Source organism: Lithobates pipiens, unplaced genomic scaffold (genome assembly GCF_037356315.1).
Source record: "Lithobates pipiens isolate NorthernLeopardFrog02 unplaced genomic scaffold, aLitPip1_a1.2 Scaffold_18, whole genome shotgun sequence".
Classification (NCBI taxonomy): Eukaryota; Metazoa; Chordata; class Amphibia; order Anura; family Ranidae; genus Lithobates; species Lithobates pipiens.
In genome coordinates this window covers 339,014,346-339,039,889 of record NW_027507758.1, presented here as the reverse complement: position 1 = coordinate 339,039,889, position 25,544 = coordinate 339,014,346, and the positions used below count along the sequence as shown (strand labels likewise).

The window sequence follows — 25,544 nt, the reverse complement described above, 5'->3', positions numbered from 1 at the left end:
GGGGGGTGCTGCTGACTCAAGAGAAGAACTAGTTTAGCTTGGGTCAGGACTCAGGAGATAGTACACACTCACCATAGTACCTGCACAGGAGACTGCCCACCCATTCTCTCTGACTATTTAATTTGCAGCTGCAGGCAGATGGGACATGCCATCAGGGAGCAGAAACTGGAGTCAGATGACCCGGGCCAGTACAGTGAAGAAGGAGAGCTGAAGAAGATCTCCATTGTGTGAGGAGATCCATCTTGGGGAATGAGGGAGAAACGTGGAGGGAGCTGAGAGGTGGGAACGGAATGGAAACTGATTGACAGGTGTCAGCAAATGAGTGTCACTGATCCCATCCCCCCACCACCACTGCCACTCCTCCCATCCACCCAAAGCACTGCCACTTCTCCCATCCACCCCAAGCACCCCAAGCACTGCCACTGATCCCATCCCCCTACCAGCACTGCCACTCCTTTCATCCAGCCCGAGCACTTCCACTGATCCCATCCCCCTACCAGCACTGCCACGCCTTTCATCCAGCCCGAGCACTTCCACTGATCCCATTCCCCTACCAGCACTGCCACGCCTTCCATCCAGCCCAAGCACTGTTACTGATCCCATCCCGCCCACCAGCACTGTCACTCATCCCATCCCCCCACCAGCACTGACACTCATCCCACCCCCCTAGCACTGCCACATATCCCACCCCCCCACCCCCCTCTAGCACTGCCAATGATCATCCACCTCAGCCCCAGCAACCAATGGGTGAGTTGAGTGCTAATTATGTGCAGTAACCTCTATCAGCCGATCAGTGAGCGGTAAGGATGTTCAGAAACTTCTAGCAACCAGTGAGCAGTAATGTGTGCTGTAACTTCTAGCAACCAATTATAATCATTGCCTGATCTTCTGTAGTAAAGTGATTTTGAGTTTACTTGCTATTCATTGTATGTATGTCTGAGAGCAGGTGGAAAGTGAAATGGGGGGGGGGGGGGGGGCAAGAAAATATTTGCCCAGGGTCCAATCAATATTAAAGATGACCCTGAATGAATCTGAGTTTACAAAGGAATTCTTAGCAGTCTGCCTAGCCACAACAGTCCTAAAAAGGGACAAGTTCTCTCTCAAAATTAGTTGATGTTGGGCACTGTATGCATCTACTAGCTGCATATTTAACAAGTTTGAACACGTTGACGTTTTAACTACAGACCATCTTCCACTCTCCTTTTCTCCATACCAAAAAGGGAAGGGGGGGGGGGGTTGATGCACAGAATTGAGCTAGACAGGGTTGATATATTTTTTTAAGATAAGTAAGCAGAGTGCACAGGACCAAGGACAATAGGAGGATCAACCAGAGATAGATATTTGCACTTAACAAACAGATATAACAAAGCTCTTTCAATCGCATATTTAACAGATGTTATATTATAGAACATATAAGAAAAGTTCATCACTGGGATTTAAATGCACTTCATGTTATTCAATAGGACTAAAAATTTTGAATTCCCTTCCACTCATTTGTGTCACTTTTACCTCCAACAGATATTCTTTCAGCTTCCAAATATCTTTAGTTATTACACTGATAGTGTATATGGCTTTTGAATTCAGATTTACACAAATCTATTCTTACTGCATCCTCCTATACTTAATAGTTGGAGACTAGTATGTGGAAGGGGATGGAGAAGCGATCTCAGCATTTTCTCTGCTTATTCTGATAAAAAACAAAAGCAAGCAGTTGGGACTTTATATGAGAACGCAAGGCTAACGCCGCCAAGAGCCTCCATCCCTATTCATTTGATAAAAAGGAAGGAAGGTGAGACTTTATATGAAGCATACACCCTTGGAGGTGTCACGATATAGATGAAGATGGGCGGTACTACATATATTAGAACTATGGACATTCCATGACAGCATTGCAATACAACAATTGACAGTCATTGGTTTATTGATATAAAAATATAACAATAATAGTAATACCATGATAAAATATTGACATAGTTCATAATGTAAACATCATATAGAACAAAGTTCACTGGGATATATAAAATATGACAATGATAATAATGACATAATATACTAGTAACATAATGTACACATTTTATATAGAATCATTTTAATAAAAGCGTGTCTCCCTGGTAAAAAACTGTATCTCTAGTTCATTGGTACAATCTAATTGGTAAGTATGGTAATTGATGATGTGGCAAAATATGAGCGAAAAGGCATCTATTGGCTCGACGCATTTCGTAGCGACTGCCACTCTTCAGGGGAAAGTATGGGGTAGATGTCTATAAGTATTGAATCATATAATTAATTTGTCTCATTGGCATTCCTGTAAATAGTCATGGTAAATTGGGGATATCTCCCCTCTCCTCTTCCCACATTAAATACCTATTATTTTCTCACTTTTATTTCTAGCATGTATGGTCATTGTTGACCATTATTACTTTTTGGAATTTCCTTTCTTGGAAACCATCTTTGTCCAGTCCTGGTCTGCCTTAACCACCTCAGCTCCCACCAGTGATACCCCTATGGAGTTATTCTGATTCATGTTGGCATATTGCTACTTCATAGATACAGATAATGGTCAGACCTTACTGATATTCTTGTTACTACTATACTACAGCATTCAGTTTTCCACGTGCATGCTCCTGAAGAGTGGATGAATCCACGAAATGCATAGAGATACTATATACCATGTTTTATGCCAACTATATGTTTTACTTACTCAATGATCACTTGTAATATGTGTTTTGTATTTTTAGTGGTCAATTGTTATTGCTGTATGTTTATCCATTTAATGGAATATATTGGTTTTATTGGTGTACTCATGATTACCCTCATGCAACTTACCACTGATTTTCCAATAAATTTAAATGTTTTACACCTGCTTGCTTCATTCAAAGTCCCAACCTCCAGTCATCCTGGTTGTTTTAATCAGTTCTGACAGGGATGATTCTGTGTCTTTGCAAAGCAGAGATTAGAATCAGGCTCTTCCCCTAGTAAAAGCAGCACACTGTATACTCAAACACACTAGCACTGATCACTGTATTAGCGTTACTCGTTCCTGTAAAATGACAAACTGTCCGATTATTATTGCAGTCCTGCTATAAGTCACAGATTACTGCCATTACTAGTATAAAAAAAAAAGAAAATTCTATAAATATATCCCATAGTTTGTAGACCACCAAAAGAAATCCCTATCTGTGGGTAAAAAAAGTGACATATATTTTTACAGTACCACACAAACCCACGCTATTGTCAGTTAAAGTAACGCAAGGTCCTATCACAAAAAATGGCCTGGTCAGAAAGGGGGCTAAATCTTCTGGAGGTCAATTGATTCAAATATATTCCAAACTAAAGTTATTTTTTTCCTTTGCTCCCATCACATATTTTCAGGCTGATTCAAAAACCTGTAAAAAGGCATTCTGTTTTACTAATGCATTTTTAGATTCTGAGCCAAATTGTGTGTGCTGAAGAAAAAAGTAGCTCTTAGGAAACCCCACAGTTTTCCAGCACTTATGTATCTCATAAATGATTTAATAGCCTTTCTGTTCATTGTGACTAGAAAGCCTCGCAGTGACTATCTCTTAGGTCCTATAAAAATATTTCTTCCTTTGATACTGGGGATTCCTTCCTCTACTTAAGACCATCAAAATGTAATGAAATCATCTGCTTCACACTATGACGAAAAGGTCAAAATAGCATAATTTATGTGATGCAAGTTTATAATAGTTTCAGTACAAAAAAATGAAATTTAAATTGAAAACATTGCTTATTAAAATGGTGACTTGGAAAATATAGTTCACTTTGTAATGTCTTGCCTGAGTAGAGTTGAGAAAGACTTTCCCATTGTTTTAGACAAGTCGTGATTTTTGGAGACATTACAAAGCCAATACAAATGCTGGAAAATAACAATAAATGTCAATACTACAACATCATACAAGCTTAACGATTCAGCTGACTTTCTAATGTTTCCTAGTAACATTTCATCATGATCAAAATGTGCTCAAAGCAACAAATATTTTATCCAAGTTTAGATAAAAATGTGGTATGCTATGACATCAGTATGCAAAGAGGATCAGAGTTGTCAGCAGCTTTACGTTAAGTAAATGGTATTTTTTGCAGTTAGTTCTGCTACTGGAAAAAACAAAACACTGTTAAAACATGTCAGAAGATACATCTATAACTCTAGAACATGTAGCCTTATAAGACATGGAATTTTACAAATATACATTGTGACTAGAAAGCACTACCACCACTATAGGTTCTTAACATTCATCTGCACAGAAACATATGTGATCATTTTTGAACAGAGAAGATAATGAACTCTTGATGTCCCTGACTTCCTAAATCAATAATGTAAACCTGTCAGGACAGATATATAAAGCTGACTTTGCTGACAGGATTATCATAATTAAAGAAGGATTGGATGGTAACCTTGGGTCATGCACCTTCCAAAATATGTCAGAAGTGATCATTTCATATTTTTATTTCAACTGGAGTAATTTAAATGCATGCTTAAAGGGGTTGTAAAGGTTTGTTTTTTATTTTCTAAATAGATTCCTTTAAGCTAGTGCATTGTTGGTTCACTTACCTTTTCCTTCGATTTCCCTTCTAAATATTTTTTCTCTTTGTTTTCTTTGTCTGAATTTCTCACTTCCTGTTCCTCCTCAGTAAGCTGTTCAGTAAGCTGTTCTGGCTGACTAAACACCGCTCGGATGATGGTGTGAAGTTTACTGAGGAGAAACAGGAAGTCAGAAATTCAGACTAAGAAAAAAAAACATTTAGAAGGGAAATCAAAGGAAAAGGTAAGTGAACCAACAATGCACTAGCTTAAAGGGACCTATTTAGAAAATAAAAAACAAAGCTTTACAACCCCTTTAAGCAGCATGTGCAGGTACTATTCTGAACATAAGCCATTCCAAAAAATAAACACACACCTAAAATGCAATTGTTCTGTGTCCTAATAAAGTTTTGCAATCTTTTTTTTGTCACATATGATACCCTTATATGAGCCACTTATTGTAGATAGGTAGTTCAGTGATCTGTCATGTTTGCTATGAATCTACAGATGAAATAAGTATAAATCCTTTACTATTGCCATAAACAGAAGAATCCTTTAGTTATCTCTAAGGCTGGGTTCACACTGCCGCAACCTGAAAGTTGTGTGACTTATGGTGCGACTTTGCCAGGCGACTTCCTGGCAATTTGCTAGTGACTCGAGTATAACTTGATGCGACTTTGAAGCGCCTTTCAGGGAATGCCTGGGTAATCTTCCTGTAACGTTGGATCCAAAGCTCATTATTATTATTATTGTTATTATTCAGGATTTATATAGCGCCAGCAATTTACGCAGCGCTTTACAATATAAAAGGGAGACAATATAGTTACAATACAATTAAATACAAGAGGATTAAGAGGGCCCTGCTCAGAAGAGCTTACAATCTTAAAGGGTGGGGCAGGTGGTGCAGAAGGTTATAACTGTCTGGAATGAGTTGATGGAAGTGGTAGGAGATTAGTTTGAGACGTGATAGGCTTCCCTGAATAGATGAGTTTTCAGGGATCGCCTGAAGGTAGCAAGAGTAGGGGATAGCCGGACCGGTGGAGGTAGCGAGTTCCAGAGGATTGGAGAGGCTCTGGAGAAATCTTGGAGATGAGTGTGGGAGGAGGAGACGAGAGAGCTTGAGAGTAGGAGGTCTTGAGAAGAACGGAGGGGACGGTTTGGGTGATATTTGGAGACAAGATTGGTGATGTAGCTCGGGACGGAGTTGTGAATGGCTTTGTATGTGGTGTTTAGTATTTTGAATTTAATTCGCTGGGTGATTGGGAGCCAGTGTAGGGATTGGAGGAGAGGGTTGGCAGACACTGAGCGGTTGGTAAGGTGGATAAGTCTGGCAGCAGCATTCATGATAGACTGAAGAGGAGATAGCCTATGGAGAGGCAGGTCAATGAGAAGGGAGTTGCAATAGTCAAGGCGAGAGATAACAAGGGAGTGAATGAGGAGCTTGGTGGTTTCATTTGTTAAAAAGGGGCGAATTTTAGAGATGTTACGGAGGTGAAATCTACAAACTTTTGACAACGATTGGACTTGGGGCTGAAATGACAAGTCAGAGTCTAGGGTTACACCTAGTACCCTGGCGTGAGGGGAGGGCCTGATGGTTGCATTGTTGATTTTGATGGAAAAGTCATGGAGGGGGGCATGTGCAGGGGGGATTATTAATAGCTCAGTTTTAGAGAGGTTTAGTTTAAGGAAATGGTGTGACATCCATGCTGATATGTCAGTTAGCAGGTTAGTAATGCGAGAGGAGACTGAAGGAGTGAGGTGAGGAGTAGACAGATAGATTTTGGTGTCATCGGCATATAAGTGGTATTGGAAGCCATGGGCGGTTATCAAGTGACCAAGGGAGGAGGTATAAATAGAGAAGAGAAGGGGTCCAAGAATAGAGCATTGGGGGACCCCCACAGAAAGAGGCAATGGAGAGGAGGATACAGAGTTGTAGGTGACACTGAAGGAGCGCTGTGATAGATAGGCAGAGAACCAGGAAAGCGCAGAATCTCGGAGGCCAAGGGAATGTCGTTTATTGAGGAGGAGCGGGTGGTCAACAGTATCAAAGGCAGCAGAGAGGTCAAGTAGTAGGAGTATGGAGTACTGGCTGTTGGTTTTAGCAGTTAGTAGATCGTTAGTGAGTTTTAGTAAGGCAGTTTCCGTGGAGTGCTGAGAGTGAAAGCCAGACTGTAATGGGTCAAGAAGGTTATTTTCACTGAGGTAGGAGCTAAGGCGGTTGTAGACTGAGCGTTCTAGAAGTTTAGAGGTGAATGGGAGCAATGAGATAGGTCTTAAGTTGTTCAGGTTGGTGGGGTCCAGTGAGGGTTTTTTAAGTGTGGGGGTGATCTGTGCATGTTTTAGAGGGGAGGGGAAGGTGCCACTTGAGAGGGAGAGATTGAAGATGTGAGTGAGGGAGCATAGGATAGAATTAGAGGGTGACCTTAATAGTTGTGAGGGAACAGGGTCCAAGGGACAATTGGTTAGGTGAGCATCTGAGAAAAGTTTTGCAACTTCTTCAGTAGTAGCCATTTCAAAAGAGGAGAGTGTTGAATGTGCTATTAGGCCAGGTATGTTGGGTGGGGAGAATGTATGCACAGCAGAGTTGTCCTCACGAATTGCATCAATCTTGTCTTTGAAGTGATTGGCAATCTCTTGGGCAGTGAGTGAGTTAGTGGGTAGAGGGGGTGGGGGACGAAGCAGAGAGTTAAAAGTTGAGAAGAGTTGACGGGGATTGGATGACAAAGTATTAATAAGAGATACAAAGTAGGCTTGTTTGGCAGCATAGAGGCAGGAATTGTATTTTAGAAGGGCAAATTTATATATGGTGAAGTCTTGGAGGCATTTGGTTTTACGCCACAGCCTTTCAAGAGCACGGCAACGTCTCTTGAGATTTCTAGTGTTGTCAGTTTACCAGGGTTGTAATGGTCGGGGCCTGATTCTGCGTGTGGTTAGAGGAGCAAGTGCATCTAGTGATGAAGAGAGTGAACTGTTGTAGACAGAGATGGCAAGGTCAGGACAGGGGAGAGATTATATCATATAGGTGGTCAGTAGCAGAATAGAGAAGAGAAGGCTTAAGGTGGCGAATGTTTCTACAAGTGATAGTTTGCTGCTTGAAAGGATGGGTGGTTGGATACAAAGATACAGTGAAACTAATGAGGTTGTGATCAGAGAGAGGAAAGGGGGTGTTTGTGAGGTTGCCAGGGTTGCAGAGATGGGAGAATACAAGGTCAAGGGTATTACCATTAGAGTGAGTGGAAGTATGTGTCCATTGGGTTAGGTCAAAAGATGAGGTTAAGTCAAGAAGTTTAGCTGTAGTTGGGTTGTTAACGTTGACAGGAATGTTGAAGTCACCAAGAATGATGGTGGGTATTTCAGAGGAGAGAAAGTATGGTAGCCAGGCAGCAAAGTAATCAAGAAAGCGCGACACCGGTCCAGGAGGCCGATTAATTGCTGCAATCCTCAGAGAAATAGGAGAAAACAGACGAATACAGTGCATCTCGAAAGAAGAGAGGGAAAGAGAGGGAGGGGTGGGAAGGACTTGGAAGGTGTATTGTGGGGATAGAAGGAATCCAACTCCACCTCCTTTCTATCCATTGGGTCTGGGGGAGTGAGTCCAATGGAGACCACCATGGGAGAGGGCAGCAGGAGAAGCTGAGTCCAAATTTAGTTATGGCGAGTATGTTAAAGCCACGAGAGACGAAGAGGTCATGTACAGATGTTAGTTTGTTACAGATGGAGCGGGCATTCCAGATGAGGATCCAACTTGGAGGTGACTTCCATTTAAGTGGATAAAAGTGACCTTGAAGTAGTACAGGAACCTTTTCTAAAGTCGGAGCGACTTCAGTAGTGCTAGTTAAAGTGGTGGGCCAGCTGAAACGTTTTTAAAAGTCAGTAGCTACAAACACTGTAGCTGCTGACTTTTAATAAGAACACTTACCTGTCCAGGGTGCCCGCGATGTTGGCCGCCTGAGGTCGACCCGTCCTTCGGCTCGGGTCCCGGTGCCGCCATTCAAACTAAGGGAAGCAGGCAGTGGAGCCTTGCAGCTTCACTGCCCATTTCCTACTGCACATGCTCGAGTCGCGCAGTGCTTTGTGAATGGCCGGCTTTGTTCTGGGACAAACAGTTCCCAGAACACACCGCGCCACCTTCCCCAGAAGACAACGTGAGGAGGAGAAGACTGACGATCACTGCCGTGTAGGAAGTGGCAGATTAGGACAATCTGCCTAGCAACAGCCATTTCTGGTAAGTAAAAAAAATTTTTTTTTATATTTTTAGGAGCATTTTAATGCAATTTTTTTTCTTATGCCGTGTACACACGAGCGGACTGTATGGCGTACTTAGTCTGTCGAAACACATTTCAGTGGACAATCCGCTCGTGTGTGGGCTTCAGCGGACTTTTTCAGCGTGCAGTCCGGCGTACTAAGAATTTCGGATTTTTCGAAATTCTGTCCGTCGTACTTTGGTTTCAGCAGACAATCCGCTCGTCAGTATGCTAGTTCGACGGACTAAGAATGGCGCATGCCCAGAAAGGATTTACACGGCGGAAGGGTGCTTTGCTGTGTCTTGGACTTCTTATTTCTAGTCCCGTCATACGTGCTGTACACGTCATCGCGCAAGCTTTCGACTGACTGTTTGTGCATCTGTGTGTGGTCAAGTCCGTTCAGTCGAAAGTACGACGGACTGTCCGTCGGATTGTATGACGAACTAAGTACGCCATACAGTCCGCTCGTGTGTATGTGGCATTAGGGTGGCCCTCCGACAACGCTCACTGACTAACATGGGATTTCATATGTCATGCGACTTGGGGTCTCATATGTTGGATCCCAAGTCATGGCAGTGTAAACTGAGCCTGATACTGCTGATATTATAGCACTTTGTTTATACATGAAATCAGTGGCTGTAAAGATTCATTTTCATTTTAATGTTATCTAATGTCATGCACACTGGCCACTTTTTATAGCAGCTGTATTTTGGCTGTAGACGTTTTTTTTTTATACAGTCATTAAACTCTCCATCATGGCGAAAGGCAAATCCACTTTGCACTGCAAGTGCTCTTGGGAGTGCAAGCGCTCTAAATCTAAGGAGTAGATCTGAAATGAGGGGAAGCTCTGCTGATTTTATCATGCGCAAGCTAAAATGCTGTTTTTAATTTTCCTTGCATATCCCCCTCAGATCTACAGCAACTTTACTCCCAAGTGCACTTGCAGTGCAAAGTGGATTATCCTTTAGTAAATAATCCCCATAGGCTGTTATCAGCAGTTTTGGGCAGTGGTGCTTTTGAGCAGTAAAAAAACCCCCAAAACTAGTAGGTTCTGAGAGACGTTTTTCAGCTGTATAAACGCTCTAATGCTGGTAAACACTGATAAACGTTTTTTAACGCTTTTGATCCATTGAAAAAAAATGTAAAAAAATTACAAAATATTTTCTTCAAAAAAATCTAATAATGATCAAGGACACTGTAACTGGTGTGGTGGTGATTAACCACTTGCTTACTGGGCACTTAAACCCCCCTCAGTCCCAGACCAATTTTCAGCTTTCAGCGCTGATGCACTTTGAATGACAATTGCGCGGGCATACAACACTGTACCCAAATGAAATTTTTATCATTTTTTTCCCACAAATAGAGCTTTCTTTTGGTGGTATTTAGTTACAGCTCGGAGTTTTATTTTTTGCTAAACAAACAAAAAAAGATGCAAAAAAAAAAAAAAAAAAAAAATCATGTTTTAATAGTTTGTTATACAATTTTGCAAACGGGTCATTTTTCTCCTTCATTGAAGTGCGCTGATTAGGCGGCACTGATGGCTGCATTGGTGGGCACTGATGGGCTGCATTGGTGGGCACTGATGGGCTGCATTGGTGGGCACTGATGGGCTGCACTGGTGGGCACTGATAGGCATAGTTAAGGCGGCACTAATAGGCACAGATAAGGCGGCACCGATGGGCACAGATAAGGCGGCACTGATGGGCAAAGATGGGCACATAAGATGGCATGGATGGGTGGCACAGATGGGTGGCACGGATGGGTGGCACGGATGGGCACTGATAGGTACCACAGATAGATGGGACTGATGGGCACTGATAGGTGGCACTGATAGGTGGCTCTGATAGGTGGCACTGCTGGGCACTGATGGGCGGCACTGCTGGGCACTGATGGGCGGCACTGCTGGGCACTGATGGGCGGCACTGGGGTGCAGCACCTTTGAGGCAGATTGGGTGGCACTGTGGGTGGCACTGTGGGTGGCACTGTGGGGTGGCACTGTGGGTGGCACTGTGGGTGGCACTGTGGGCACTATGGGCACTGACGCGGGGCACTGACGGGGGCACTTACTTTTGCGTTTTATTTTACTTCAGGATGGCACTGCGGGAGGCAGGTGGGCACTGGCAGGTGGCAGGTGGTCCCTTGTATTGATGGCCGTGATCGGGACTAATGTCCCAATCACGGCCGCCGGTGATCGGCTTTTTTTTTTTCTCCTCGCGCTGTAACTAGTGTGGCGGTGACAGGGGTGGACTGACAACTCATGGGGCCCCCAGGCAATAGGAGATTATGGGGCCCCCAGGCAATCAGAGATTATGGGGCCACACAGTATACACAAACACACACACACACACAATATACAATCACACAGTCATGTTTCTATTGGCTGAGAAGGTACTGGAGAGGTGGAGCAGCTATAATCTCTGGATTTTTAGACCAAAAGGGTGTCGGCAAGGGACATTTCAGAGACAGATGTAAAAAAAAAACACATTTTTACATACTGTCCCTGGTTTTACTGAGGCTGGCAACCCTCATGGGGTCCCCTAGTAGCATGGGGCCCTCGGGCAGTGCCCGAGTGGCCCAATGGTCAGTCCGCCCCTGGCCGGTGATTAAGGACAATATGACTGGTTTGGCAGTGATGAGGGATACTGAAACTGGTATGGATGTGATTAGGGACACTGTAACTGGTGAGGCATTGATCAGGGACACTGTAACTGGTGAGGCATTGATCAGGGACACCAAGACTGGTGCGGCAGTAATTAGTGACATTAACCACTTCAGCCCCGGAAGATTTTAACCCCTTCCTGACCAGAGGACTTTTTCCAATTTGGCACTACGTTGCTTTAACTAACAATTGCGCGGTCATGCAATCATGTACCCAAACTAAATGTATACCCTTTTTTCCCCACAAATAGGGGGGTATTTGATCACCTCTGCGGTTTTTATTTTTTGCGCTATAAACAAAAAAAGATTGACAATTTAAAAATAAATATATATATATTTTTTACTTATTGCTATAATAAATATCCCCATAATTAAAAAAAAATTAAGAAATGTCTTCATCAGTTTAGGCCAATATGTATTCTTCTACATATTTTTGGTCAAAATCGCAATAAGTGTAAATTGATTGGTTTTAGCAAAAGTTATAGTGTCTACAAACTATGTGAAAGATTTATGGCATTTTAATGGCTTTTTTTTTACTAGTAATGGCGGTGAGCTGCGATTTTTAGCAGTATTGCGACGCACAAATCAGATACTTTTGACAAATTTTTGGGACCATTGACAATTATACAACGATCAGTGCTATAAAAATGCACTAATTACTGTGTAAATGTCACTGTCAGCGAAGGGGTTAACACTAGGGGTTAACACAAGTGTGTTCTAACTGTGGGAGGATAGGACTATGTAAGAGAGGAGACATATCACTGTTCCTACTTACTAGGAACAAACCACATGTCTCCTCTCCTCTGACAGCACAGGGATTTGTGTTTTTACACACACAAATCCCCATGCTATCACGCGTGGCCAGTGGTGACCGCAACTGGTGGCCATGTGCATCGGGTCCCCCTCTGTGGTGGCCGAAAAGGAGGACATACTCATACAGGGTTTTGCTCAGGAGAGCCATTCTGCCGCAGTATATCTGCGTGAGGCGGTCGGGAACCAGTTAAGGACACTGACTAGAGAGAGTATGTAAAAAACAAATTAACATTTTTATAAAAATTTCAATTTTTGTTTTCAATTTTTTTTTTTAACATCCTGTCACCAGAACACTGCAATGTTACTATAGTAATACTGTACTACTTGGGGGGGAGTCAGGATTTTTTTTTTTTACACTGTAATTGCAAATTTTTCAAAGGCTTTGTTAAAGTTTCATTCATGAAATTTTGTGTATTAATGTGATGCTGTGATTGGTCACAGCTATCACGTTAAAATGCCACTGTGATTGGCCCTGGTACCATGTGATCGCTGTGACCAATAACAGAGCTCACACAGTGGTAATTAATGACATCATTATTTACTACTGTTCATGTGCTCGCTGTAATCATGGTACCAGGGCCACACACAGTGGCCCAGTACAACGATTGGTGATCCTGCTGCTGCATGCTCTGGGGAGCGCCTATGAGCAAGTAATGTGGAAGGATGTATGGGTAAATCCACATGCATCAGCTCTTCTCCTGTCAGGCCATTTATGTACTATGGCCAGATGGGAAGCAGTTAAAATATAACTAAAGGCAAACACTTTTTTGGTTTTGGATGGAATAGAAAGGGATTAGTACACCTGTCAGTTTTTATTGCTGTCTGTGCCCCCCCCCCCCCCCCCCGTTAGAGAGAGTCACCCTCTCTATTTGTCCAGTTTACTGTTATCATTTAAAGTGAAAGAAAATCCCAAATCAAAACACTAATGCCCTGTACACACGGTCGAACATTCCGACCACAAAATCCGTTGGATTTTTTCTGACAGATTTTGTCCAAAACTTGTGTTGCATACACACGGTCAGTTGTTGGAAAATCCAATTGTTCGGAATGTGGTGACGTTCTTTGCATATGTCTGGATTACATAGAGGCTAGTAGCCAATAGCTTTGTTCTCGTAATTTGATTTTAGCATGTGTGGCACTTTGTCCAAAATGATCGGGAAAAAAATGACAAATGATTGGAAAAAGTCTGATCGGATTTTTTTGTCGGAAAATTTTAGATCCTGCTCTGAAATTCCAACGGAAAAAGTCCGATAGAGCCCACACACGATCGGATTTTCCGACAATATAATCCAATCGGACCTTTTCCGCCTGAATTTCCGACCGTGTGTACAGGGCATTATACAGGGGAAATCTTCCAATGGGGATACTAATTCTGGTGACTCTGGTGACACACTGGGATTTGTTTATTTTGGGGGGATTTCCTTTCACTTCCTGTTTTCCTGAGTTTCAGAAAGTTATATAACAAATTCACAACCGTGTGAAGGCTTTTTGATGTATCAGCACCTGTATATGATTTTTCTTTTATAATAATAAAAGTATATGGATGTGTAGAGAAGATTTGTCTATTCCATTTAAGAGGGTACCAACATTCCATATAAACTGACTGTGGACTAACTGATCGCTAATAAACGTGGCTCTTCTATATACAATCTATGGGAACTCCTTGACAAATGTGGACATTTATGGTTCATTTATGGTTCTGTTCTTAGTAAAAAAAAAAAAATGTATTGGTTAGTTTTCCTAATTTCTTTTTGTTGGCTGTTATATATAGTGATTAACTCAACTGTCTCTTGTTTCTCCTGCTTGTTTTTGTTATTATTTGTTATATAATAGATATTCACAGGGCTTCTTTTTTTTCTTTTTGCACACTAACGGACACAATAATTTTTTATGTATCTTGTAAATTCATTTGGTTGCTTTATCAAAGAAGAAACATGTATGTGTTTATTATATTTTCTTCTTTGATCTTCTAAAAATTAAATATGCTAATGTTAAAAGTGAAACTCTGTATCATTACAGGTCTATCTACATGTGTGTGCTGTGAATGATTAATTTTCTATGCCCATTTCGAATGTGTATTAGACAAAATATAAATATCATACCAAGAACTGAGTTTAAGAAGTACCATTGTAAAAACACAACATATGAAATGTCTTTGTATAAATAAAATGTCTGTATGCTTTTCCAGAGAAATGTGACTTTGTTTGTATTGTTTGATACAAAACAAATGTTTTCCCCCCAGAATTCTACTCAAATGACAGCTGCTACAAGTTACATGGAGTCTCAACTGAATGAAGTCATTTCTGATAACTACACCCTAAGTCTTGTGACATATGCATTATCCCTGGTTGGAAGGAACAAAGCTAAAGAAGGACTAGACATTCTTAACAATCGAGCAGAGAGTGAAGGTAACCCCACTGTTGCATTGCCAGTGTTGGTCAAGAATTGATGTCGCCTTGTACTGGCAATTATTTGAACTAAGAAGCATCAGTAAAGATGATCTGACCCCTGTCAACTGATACTGTTATATAAATAATTGCAATAACAATTTTAGGGAATGTTGTTTTTTTTTTAAACAACATGGGCCAAATATCAAAGGTGTTAATGAATAGATGTCTGATCTGAAATGGAGTCTGCCCCATGGTAAAGGGCCTAAGGCAGCTCTCTGTGGTCTCACCATAACTATCAAAACTATCCATGCAACACTTGCTCATGCTTGATGGGCCTCGACAATGGCACTGGCACTGAAGTTTGTCATTCCATCACTACCTGATAAGTATATATTTACTCTCCTTCTACTTGGGTCTATATGCTTTGATCCATGTATGGTCTCCCATGGACCAGGATTGTCAACTTGCATGCATACTCTGGATATCAAATTATGGTTTGCAACAGTGAGAGGGAGGTTACAGGACATTCTTTTGCATTGAAATCTCTGGAATTTCATGCCACATACATACTGTGACTGTATCTTTTAATTCTATATACCATACTTATCAGCGTATAACACGCACCCCAAGTTTAGGAGGGAATTTTAAGGAAAAAACTTTTAGGAGGGAAGTTTAAGGAAAAAAACTTACATTTGCAGCTTTGTCAGTGTCCATCTGCAGCCTTGTCAGCGTCATTTGCAGCCTTGTATTGCAGCCTTGTCAGTGTCATTTGCAGCCTTGCATTGCAGCCTTGTCAGTGTCATTTGCAGACTTGCATTGCAGCCTTGCCGTTTAAAAATGGCACAGCCGAGATAAAGAGCGGAAATGTTCTGTGTATCTCGGCGTCGCTCGGTAGCTCTCGGCGGCTTTCGTCCGCACTCGGCCATTCTTGGCGGCTGTCGGCCGCTCTCGGCGACTTTCGTCGGCTCACGCGGGCCTGCGAGAGTGGCTGAAAGCCGTCGAGAGAGGCCAAAAGCACCCGAAAGCCGCAGAGAGTGGCCAAAGCATCTGAAAGCCACCGAGAGACTCACAATCGGCAGGAGATCGGCTTAAAACACGCACCCCCTGATTTTATGGGGGGAAAAGTACATGTTATACACCGATAAATACGGTACCTCCTCTAGACCACTATTGACCCTTCCCCTTTAATATCTCAGCAATTCCCCCATTTAGGATACATCAAGGAATTCACAACACTCACCACAATATGCCAGCGTGCCTCTTTCCCAGGATCCAGATCTGATCTTCCTAGGATCCATTTCCCATTGGGAGCCAAAGTAGATCCACATCCTATACACATGTATGCAATTTTCCATGTTTCAATTTATTATTGCTGCTCATGATTGAAGATATTGTATTTTCACATTCCTCGCTATATATATATATAACAGTCACTGGATAGGGGCAGGAATGGTGGACATAGAGTTTTTATCACAGTATGATTGACACGTTGTGAATGATTCCGTTTTTATCATTGGCTATTCCATTTATGTGTTTTTGATATAATACATTTTGACTTTTTGTGCTTGCACAGTGGGCTGTGTATTTCCTTTCCTCGTTTTCTTTTTTTATATAATCTTTATTTATAGAAAGTTTTCATTATGACAAAACAAACAGGTTTGGCAAACACATAAAAAAACGTCCAGCCTGGTATCCATATAGTGTACAAAATACTAGGCCCGATTGGCCATCCAACAAAGAGGATCTAAGAGACGGAGGTGTCTATTGCTTGGTCAGAAAAAAACATACAAGTCCAAACATTGTTAAGGTGCCCGCAATCACTCCATTGTGTATACAGGGTGATTACGGAATGATATCATCAGGTCGGAGGGCGTGCTCATAGGTATATCCACATCACATAATTTTATTATTATTCTTGATCAATACTCATTATACTAGCTACACTCCCCCCCTGCTGGAGACCGGTCCATTGAACATGGGTCTGTAGTGCCTGCTATGGTATACTGAATCCATGCAGCCCATATGCTATACCACTTGTCGTACCTATCCCTACACCTCGCCATCCATTCCTCTGCGGCCAGAAATTTCACAAATTCTGATGCTGTAAGGGTAAAATGAAAACCTTCAGATTTTTAGAAAAATTTGAATATTTACATTTTTACATACGTTCGATTTTACTATTTTGCAAAAAGGCAAAATTTAAAAATGTAAAAATTACAAATATTTGTTATTTATTAACTCCATACAGGTTCATCTTTTATATTTAGTTGAGTCTTTCACAAATTCTGAAAGCTGTAAGGGAAAAATTAAAACATTCAGATTTTTTGAGAAATTTGGATATTTACATTTTTGCGTATGTTTGATTTTCATCATTTTGCAAAAAAAGGCGCATTGAATTGTTTGTTATTTATTAACTTCATGCAGGTTAAGCTTTTATATTTAGAAGGTATTTAGCAGGATTTTTTTCAAATTTACTGTGTTTTTATCTGCTAATAATGATTTTAGTGTATTTTTTTTAATATATTGTCTTGATAAACATTTGCGCATATACCGCAGGGTCTAAAAAATCAGTAGCACCTTATTTTTATTCTACAAGTCATGTGCTTTCAGAAAAAATATGCTTTGGGGGGTCTTTTACAAATTCTTAAAGTTGTAAGTAAACAATGAAAAACCTTCAGATTTTTAGAGGAATTTGGATATTTACACTTTTGCGTCTGTTCGATTTTCACCATTTGGCAAAAAGGCAAAATGTAAAAGATACAAATATTTGTTATTTATTAACTCAATACAAGTTAAGCTTTTATATTTAGTGGGAATTTTGTAAAATTTGCTTTCTTTTTATCTGCGAATAACGATTTTAGTCGATTTTTATCAAAAATATTGTTTTGATAAACATTTGCGCAAATATCTTGGGACCTTACAAATCAGTAGCACCTTCTTTTTATTCTACTGGTCATGTGCTTTCAGAAAATATATGGTTTGAACTCTGGAAAATAAAAAAGCAAAGGAAAAATTGCAAAAATGGTCTGGCCACCTGAGTGCACAAAATGGAGCACAGGACCTGGCAGCGAAAGGGTTAAATAAAACACTTTGACCAAAGGGGGTAATAGCAATTATAAATCCAGCTGTATTACAGTAAAGAAGAACTAGATTCATTTGGTTAGCTCCCACCATAATTACATTAACATTAAGGCAACCTTAAAGTGGAAGTAAACTCCCCTATTGTTTTCAGCCTCTGTTTAATCTTCAACTGCTATGGTGCTGCACATGTGATTTGTTATGACACCAGCCATTGGATGGTTTGATAGTTTGGCTGAGAGCACAGCCAATGTGCAGTTAGCATTGCCGGCATGCCTTTTTTTTAACTGTTTAAATCGATGGGTTTACTTCCACTTTAACTGACACAGTGCCTTAATCTCAATTGCCATTTCCCTGCAGTTTCTTCTAGGTTCAGAAAATGGAAAATTTATATCAAATACTTACCGTAATTTTCCTTTCCTGATGGGCTCCATGGCAGCATACGTGTGGGTTAGCCCCGCCTCCATAATTACCCAATAGGACCTCTACTCCCATAAATCTTTGATCCAAGCTGCTATCCGTGTTCCGTAACTAGCCTACTCCAACATTTGGGAGGGAACTCCTGCTGCCATGGAGCCCATCAGGAAAGGAAAATTACAGTAAGTATTTGATATAAATTTTCAATTTTCCTGACAGGCTCCATGGCAGCATACGTGTGGGAAATAACTCACCAAACACACCCGAGTGGGCTAAAAATGTTGAGCAAAGAAACTAGAATTTTATTTTTCATTGTCCACTGACAATACTTGTAAACCAAAATTAACAGAAGAAAGCGCAGCTGGCTCTACACAATAATGGGAAACAAAAGTATTAATTGAAGACCAGGAAGCTGCTCTACAGATAACTTCTGGTGCGACATGTCGAACTGCTGCCCAAGAGGTCGAGATGCCTTGAGTTGAATGAGCCGTCACTGCCTCAGGAAGAACCATGCCCTTTGCCTTGTATGCCCTTTGAATCGTTTGAACCACCCAAGATGAGATTGATCTTACTGATGCTCGCATCCCTTTATTTTTGCCATGGAGAAGGACAAAAAGAAAGTCTGTTCGTCTGAACGAGGCTGTAGCGTCCAAATATTGCTTCAAGGTGCGACCAACATCCAAGGGGTGAATCTCTTGGTTGTCTGACATTCTAAACGTAGGTAGCACGATCTCCTGATTTTCATGAAATATTGATGTAACTTTTGGATTTGACCCAAGCATAGGGATCAGGACCACTCTGTCCGGAAAGAAGGTTAGAAATGGTTCCACAGACCCAAGATTCCTAATTTCCGACACTCTTTTGACTGAAGTTATTGCCACCAAAAACACCGTCTTGATAGTGAGATCTCCTAAAGACAGGGGAGCGTCCAAACCTTTTCCAAGATCAGAAAGAAAGTCCAGTACTAACGGAAGGTCCCATTTGGGAAACCTTGGCCTTTTTTGAGGCCTAAGCCTGATGGCTCCTTTAAAGAATTGTTGTATTAAGGTATGATTCGACCACGAAACTCCTGTAAAGGCTGAAATGGCTGAAACTTGTACTCTTAGAGAACTAACTGCCAGAGACAAGTCTAACCCTGACTGAAGGAAAGACAAGATATCTTGAACTGCCGGAGAATTATATGAATTTGACCTAGAAGACATGTGGACCATAAACCTGGCCCATATACGTTCGTATACTTTATTGGTACTCTTCCGTCTGGCACTAAGAAGGGTTGGAATCACTTCTTCTGGGCAACCCAGAGCTTCTAGCCTTCCCCTCTCAAGAACCATGCCCTGAGGTGTAGACAGGATGGGCACGGTTGTAATAGTGTGCCCTGGGACAGTAGATCTGGCCTGAGAGGCAGGGGAACTGGATCTTGATAGCTGAGGAGCAACAGCAGAGGAAACCAAGGCCTGTTGGGCCAGAATGGTATTATTGCAATGATCTCCACCTTCTCCCCTCTGAGCCTCCGAAGAAACTGTAGGATTACAGGAACTGGAGGGAAGGCATAGGCTCTCTGGAACTTCCAACAATCCGTGAGAGCATCTGTCCCGAACGCCTGAGGATCCCTGAACCTCGAGTAGTATCTGTGCATCTTGCGATTGTACGGCGAAGCGAACAGATCGACCTCTGGAGATACTCCCAGAGTCAGAAGCCACTCGAAGACATCCCTGTGAAGGGACCACTCGTTGTCTATTCTGACCTGTGACAGAAAATCTGCTTGAACATTCTGGACCCCTGGGATGTATACAGCAGAAATGTTGACCAAATTCTTCTGAGCCCAGCTCATTATCGGATCTACTTCTCGTAATAGAGACCAACTGCGAGTCCCTCCTTGTTTCTTTATATAGGCCACCGCAGTTGTGTTGTCCAATCTTAACATTACTGACAACCCTGCCACCAGATGGCGAAATGCTATGAGCGCTTGAAAGGCTGCTCTCAACTCCAGGATGTTGGGGACCACACACAGCGACGGGAACGACCACCTTCCTTGAGCTACTTCCGTAAGGCAATGAGCGCCCCAACCTTTGTTGCTGGCATCTGAAGATACTATTACCCAGGAAATGGGGACTATCGAATGATGGTTGCGTAGATTCTTCCCTTGAAGCCACCAGAGGAGAGACATCCTCATCGCTGGTGTAAGGAGTATGCGTTGTGTTTGACTGGACGAGTCCCACTGTTGCAGAAACCCTTTCTGGAAGGGACGAGTGTGCCACTGGGCCCACTTCACCATAGGTATGGTGGCCGCCATTGTGCCAATCACCTTCAAACATTGTAGAGCCGAAAGATGAGATGATTCCCAAGCCTTGTGAATCCTGTCTCGGATCACACTGATTTTCTCCTCCGGTAGGGAGATAGTGCCTTTTAATGTGTCGAACTGAGCCCCTAGAAACACGATAACTTGAGTTGGAACCAGATGGCTCTTCTCCAGGTTCAGGAGCCAACCAAACGTCTGCAGAGTGGAGATGACTAGACTCTTGTGTTCCAGAATTTGATCTCTGTCCTGAGATAATAGGAGCAAATCGTCCAGATAATGATGGAGACGAACTCCTTTGACTCGTAAAAGAGCTACTATCGCTAGGAGTACCTTGGAGAAGACCCGAGGAGATGTTGTCAACCCGAATGGGGGACAGGTAAACTGGAGGTGTTGCTCGCCAACTGCGAAACTGAGAAATTGCTGGAAATCCCTTGCTACTGGCACGTGAAAGTATGCGTCCTTCAAATCGATTGAGATTAACCAATCCCCTAGCTGCACCGACTGTTGGATTGTAAGAAGAGATTCCATCTTGAACTTTTCCTTGCAAATGAAGGAATTGAGGTGGGTCAAATCTATCACCGGCCTCCATGCGCCATTTCTTTTCTGAACCATAAACAGAGGAGAATACATGCCGTCGCCACGTTCGTCTTCCGGCATGGGCACGGCTGCGCCTTGATCCAGTAAACAACTTACGTAGGTCAATAGGACCTGTTTCTTTTCCTCTGAACCTGGAATTGTTGTGGGAACGAACCTTAACCTCGGAGTGTTGATGAAAGTCCACTTGTGACCTGAGGAAACCGTCTTGACGGTCCAATAATCTTGAATTGATGCCGCCCAAACATGTCGGTAGTGAAGAAGGCGAGCCCCCACCTGACATGTTTGAGCGGGCCCAATTTCAAAAAGATTTAGTAGAATCTTGGTTACCTGCGGAAGCCCCTTTTGAAGTTTTCTTAAGGGAGGATTGTCTGGACCTCCAAGATCTAGAGAACTCCCTGCCGGGTCTATAACTGCGCGCTTCTCTAGCGCGATCCGAGGTCTGCCTTCTTGGAAAAATACGTTTTTGGTTTTGAAGACGTCTGTCTTGAGGGAGGAACCCAGACCTCCCACCCGTGGCCCGGGATATGGCGCTATCTAGTTTATTACCAAATAAGGAGGTTCCCTCAAATGGTATACGACACCATGCCTGCTTAGATGTTGGATCCGCCAACCAGGGACGGAGCCACAAAGCACGGCATGCCGAGACTGCTGCCAACATAGCCCGAGACAGAAGGCGGGTAATGTCAATAGATGCCTCCCCCAAAAAGGCTGATGCCATTCTGATCTCCTGAATGGGAGAGTCTTTAGCCGTATTCACCGAGATACCTCTGAAGAACTCCTCAACATTGTCGGCCCATGTTTCAATAGCCTTTGAGACTGCGGCTAAAGCCAAAGTTGGTTTACAAGCCATCCCTGAAGTTAGATAAATTCTTTTCAGATCTGAGTCAATTCTTCTCTCCAATGGATCTTTGAAAGATACCGTGTCTTCCAAAGGGAGAGTCACGTATTTGACTAAACGCATAAGTGCTGCGTCTACCAGAGGAGCTGATTCAAGGTGCTTCACATCATCCTCCTTAAAGGGGTACAGTTTAGACACTTTTGATTGCATGGAGCTCTTCCTATCAATCTTGCTCCACTCTTCAGTAATGATTTATCCCAATTCAGATAGGAAAGGAAAATATTGCCGTTCCTTTTTGAGTTGTTTGAAAAACTTTCTTTGTTTGGGGAGGGGGGAAGTAGTGGGTTCTTCCCATTTTAAAGCTTCTTTCACTGCCTTGACTAGAGCAGGTACTAAAGCGTAATCAAATCCTACTCCTGGATCCTCTGGATCCGAATCGCTGTCAGACAAGAGAACAGAGTGGTGGCTTGGTTGAAAAGATTCCCCAGTCTGTTGTAAGAGCGCTTCACCTCCTGAAGGACATAATGGGTCTGAAGTGGATTCCATAGAGTGATGAGCTTCCCTCTGCTGCAGGGATTCCTTTACCACCCTTCTCACCATAGATTCCAAGCGTTGATCCGCACCATCTCTTTCATCTGCGACTTTAGAGAAGCAATGATCACGGAGCGATTTGTCTGATGGGATGGGCATCTTACAGCCCCAACATGAATTATCTGGTCCTCTGCTTGAGTGCGAGTGACCACTGCGTTGTTCAGATCTGGAAGACCTATGGTAACCAGACTTTGATGATGATTTACGGTGGTGCGATTTTGACGATCCACTGTGACTATGCGCACTGTAATGCGGTTCGGACCTAGAAGGGCTATAAGGAAATATACAAAAGAGAGAGAGAGACACAGACCAGGCTGGTATCAAATGCTAAGGAATACTCCACATATACACAGCAATCCAGCCATGCACATACCTGTTACAAGCGGGCAGGTCACTAGTAGGCAGTGAGGCATCCATGACTAAAGATCGCTGGCTGTAACAACAATAGACCCTCATAAGCAGCCATACAAAACACAGGAGCAACAATACATCAGAGCAGATCATAACCTACCTTACACCAACCAGAGAATGGCCCCGGGAAGTTGAATTTCCTGCAATCATTCCCAAATTCTGACATCTCTCACTGTGTTTTAAATGTGGCGCTCATGACGTCATCAGCGGCGTCAGACGCGAGATGCCCGCGCGCATGCGTGGGAACCAAGATTTGCTTTGAATTTGGGTCCGCGCATGCGCAGAACGCAGCGCTGGACCCGGAAAACAGGAGGAGAAAGGCTGCTGGAACGCGGAAGCATCAGCGCCTATGCACAAGAACCAGCTGGCATATGAGAAAGACACAGGTAGAAAAAAAAAACACATAAACACTGCTGCCATGAAAAACTGAATTTTTACAGCTCACCACTCCACCAACGATCATCTGGCCAAACAGGTTCAAGCACACACCACCGATCCACCGGGCAGATAATGGTCACCTTACATAGCAGGTATTAAGCCGTGCGCACTTATCTTCAGACAAACCAAGCCTTCAGCGCTACTCTGCCATACACTCCATACCCATGCTTAACAGACAGGGCCTATCGGAGGAAAATAGCTTGATAGTCGGCCGACTTGATCCTAGTGAAGATCTCTTCAGATAGGAAACACCTGTCCTATGGAGGAGGACAAAAAAGGAACACGGATAGCAGCTTGGAGCAAAGATTTATGGAAGTAGAGGTCCTATTGGGTAATTATGGAGGCGGGGCTAACCCACACGTATGCTGCCATGGAGCCTGTCAGGAAACCCTGTTATTCAGCCACTGGCAATGTAACTCTTGAACATGCACACAGGAGTTACTTCATTTCAGGGACCCAAATCTATTCTCAGCATGCTGTGCAGTATGCATTCTAATGCCGCGTACACACGATCTGAATTCTCGTCGGAAAAAGCTCTGATGGTTTTCCCGAATTAATTCCGACAGAATTCAGCTCAAGCTGTCTTGCCTACACACGGTCACACCAAATTCCGATCGTTTATAACGCGGTGATGTACAACACCTACGACGCGACTAGAAAAAGGAAGTTCAATAGCCAGTAGCCAATAGATTCTGTCTTGTAGTTGAATCTGAGCATGCGTGATTTTTGGAATGTCGAAAATTGCATACACACGATCGGAATTACCGATAGAAAGTTTTTCCGTCAGGAAAACTGAGAACATGTTATCACTTTTTGGCTGGCGGGAATTCGGGCAGCTAAATTCCGATGGAGCATACACACGGTCGCATATTCCGATAAAAAGCTCTCAACGGTCTTTTTCTGGCCGGAATTCCGATCATGTGTACGCGGCATAAGAGAAAAAATTCTAGAAGTATGGGGAATTTTTTTTGGGCATAAGAGATTTTTTTTTACAAAAAGGAAAGCGGAATTCAGATTTACATTTTAAAGCTGGTCTCTGGGTAACAGAAAGAATTAGTACTTACCTCTGCAGTGGGCCTTCTACATTTTCCTCCTTACACATGACCTGAATACTCCCCAGGCCCTAGATTCCTGTCTAGGTTTCCATGCAGATGATCCGGCCATACTTTCTAAGTAAACTTACAATGTCAGCAAAGGTCTGGGCTAGACACAATACATTGCTGTTCCCTTGTAGTTTTTTTTTTAAATGGGCTAAAAGGTTGATTAAAAAATGCTACAGGTCCCTTAGGTGTGAACAATCGCTCAGACTATGGCTGACAGTCTACAGAATGATACATTTTGTATTATATCCCTTATATTGAATGTTAACATTGAACATATTGTTTACCTACAGGTGATTCAAGGTTTTGGAAATCGGATGTCCAAACAGTTTCTGGATGGTGGCAGCCAAGCTCTAAAGATATAGAAATAGCCTCTTATATTCTAATGTCCCATGTGATTCAAAATCGTGTGTCTGAGGGGATAGCAGTAATGAAATGGTTAAGCCAGCAGAGGAACTCCCTAGGAGGATTCTCTTCCACTCAGGTTTGTTACTGTCACCTAAACTCGGTGCCCTTTCCTTTTTCTTATTATTTTTTAAATTGGATTAAATACTTTAAAACAGATTTTTGTTGCCTGGAAGGGGCAATAAATGCTTGACAGCAGTCAAAATATCTTTATTGACCTTTATTTAAATTACTTTACTACTGTATATTTATTAACAGCCATATAATTGAAGCACATATTTTAGTGTAAATTATCATTTTAAAAGCAATTGTGTTTTTATTGTACTTTTAAGAAAAAAAATCTAGCACAAATATCAATAGATTGTTTTTTACGTATATTTACAAATGCAGTTTGGAAGATTTTGAAAAATACACAATTAATGCTTACTTTTCTTGCATTGTATTCTCAAACAGGATACCATAGTAGCTTTGCAAGCAATGTCACTGTTTGCATCTAGGTACTCCGTAAGTAAACCAGATTTATTCATATCAGTGGAGGGAGACCAGATGGCTTCTATAAGTTTCACAGTCAATTCAGGAAAACGCATGTTGCTTCAAACAAAACCGGTAACGTTCGATATTCTTGGTATTTATTCATTATTGGTAATTGTTGTTGGTAGATCAAGCTGCACGTTGGCAGGCCCATGGGTCATGTTTAAAAAATATCAAATGGATCTCTGCATTTA

General features: G+C 42.3%; 1 protein-coding gene across 2 annotated transcripts in view; it reads left to right on the top strand.

Moving 5' to 3' along the window:
* LOC143988096 (CD109 antigen-like) overlaps positions 1-25,544 on the top strand; it is a 249,191-nt gene that overhangs the window by 195,535 nt on the left and 28,112 nt on the right. For both annotated transcript variants that reach the window (XM_077487378.1, XM_077487379.1), the window contains 3 exons: positions 14,498-14,663; positions 24,708-24,898; positions 25,273-25,425. In XM_077487378.1, the coding sequence (XP_077343504.1) occupies positions 14,498-14,663; positions 24,708-24,898; positions 25,273-25,425 (510 nt within the window). The remainder of the gene's footprint in view (positions 1-14,497; positions 14,664-24,707; positions 24,899-25,272; positions 25,426-25,544) is intronic.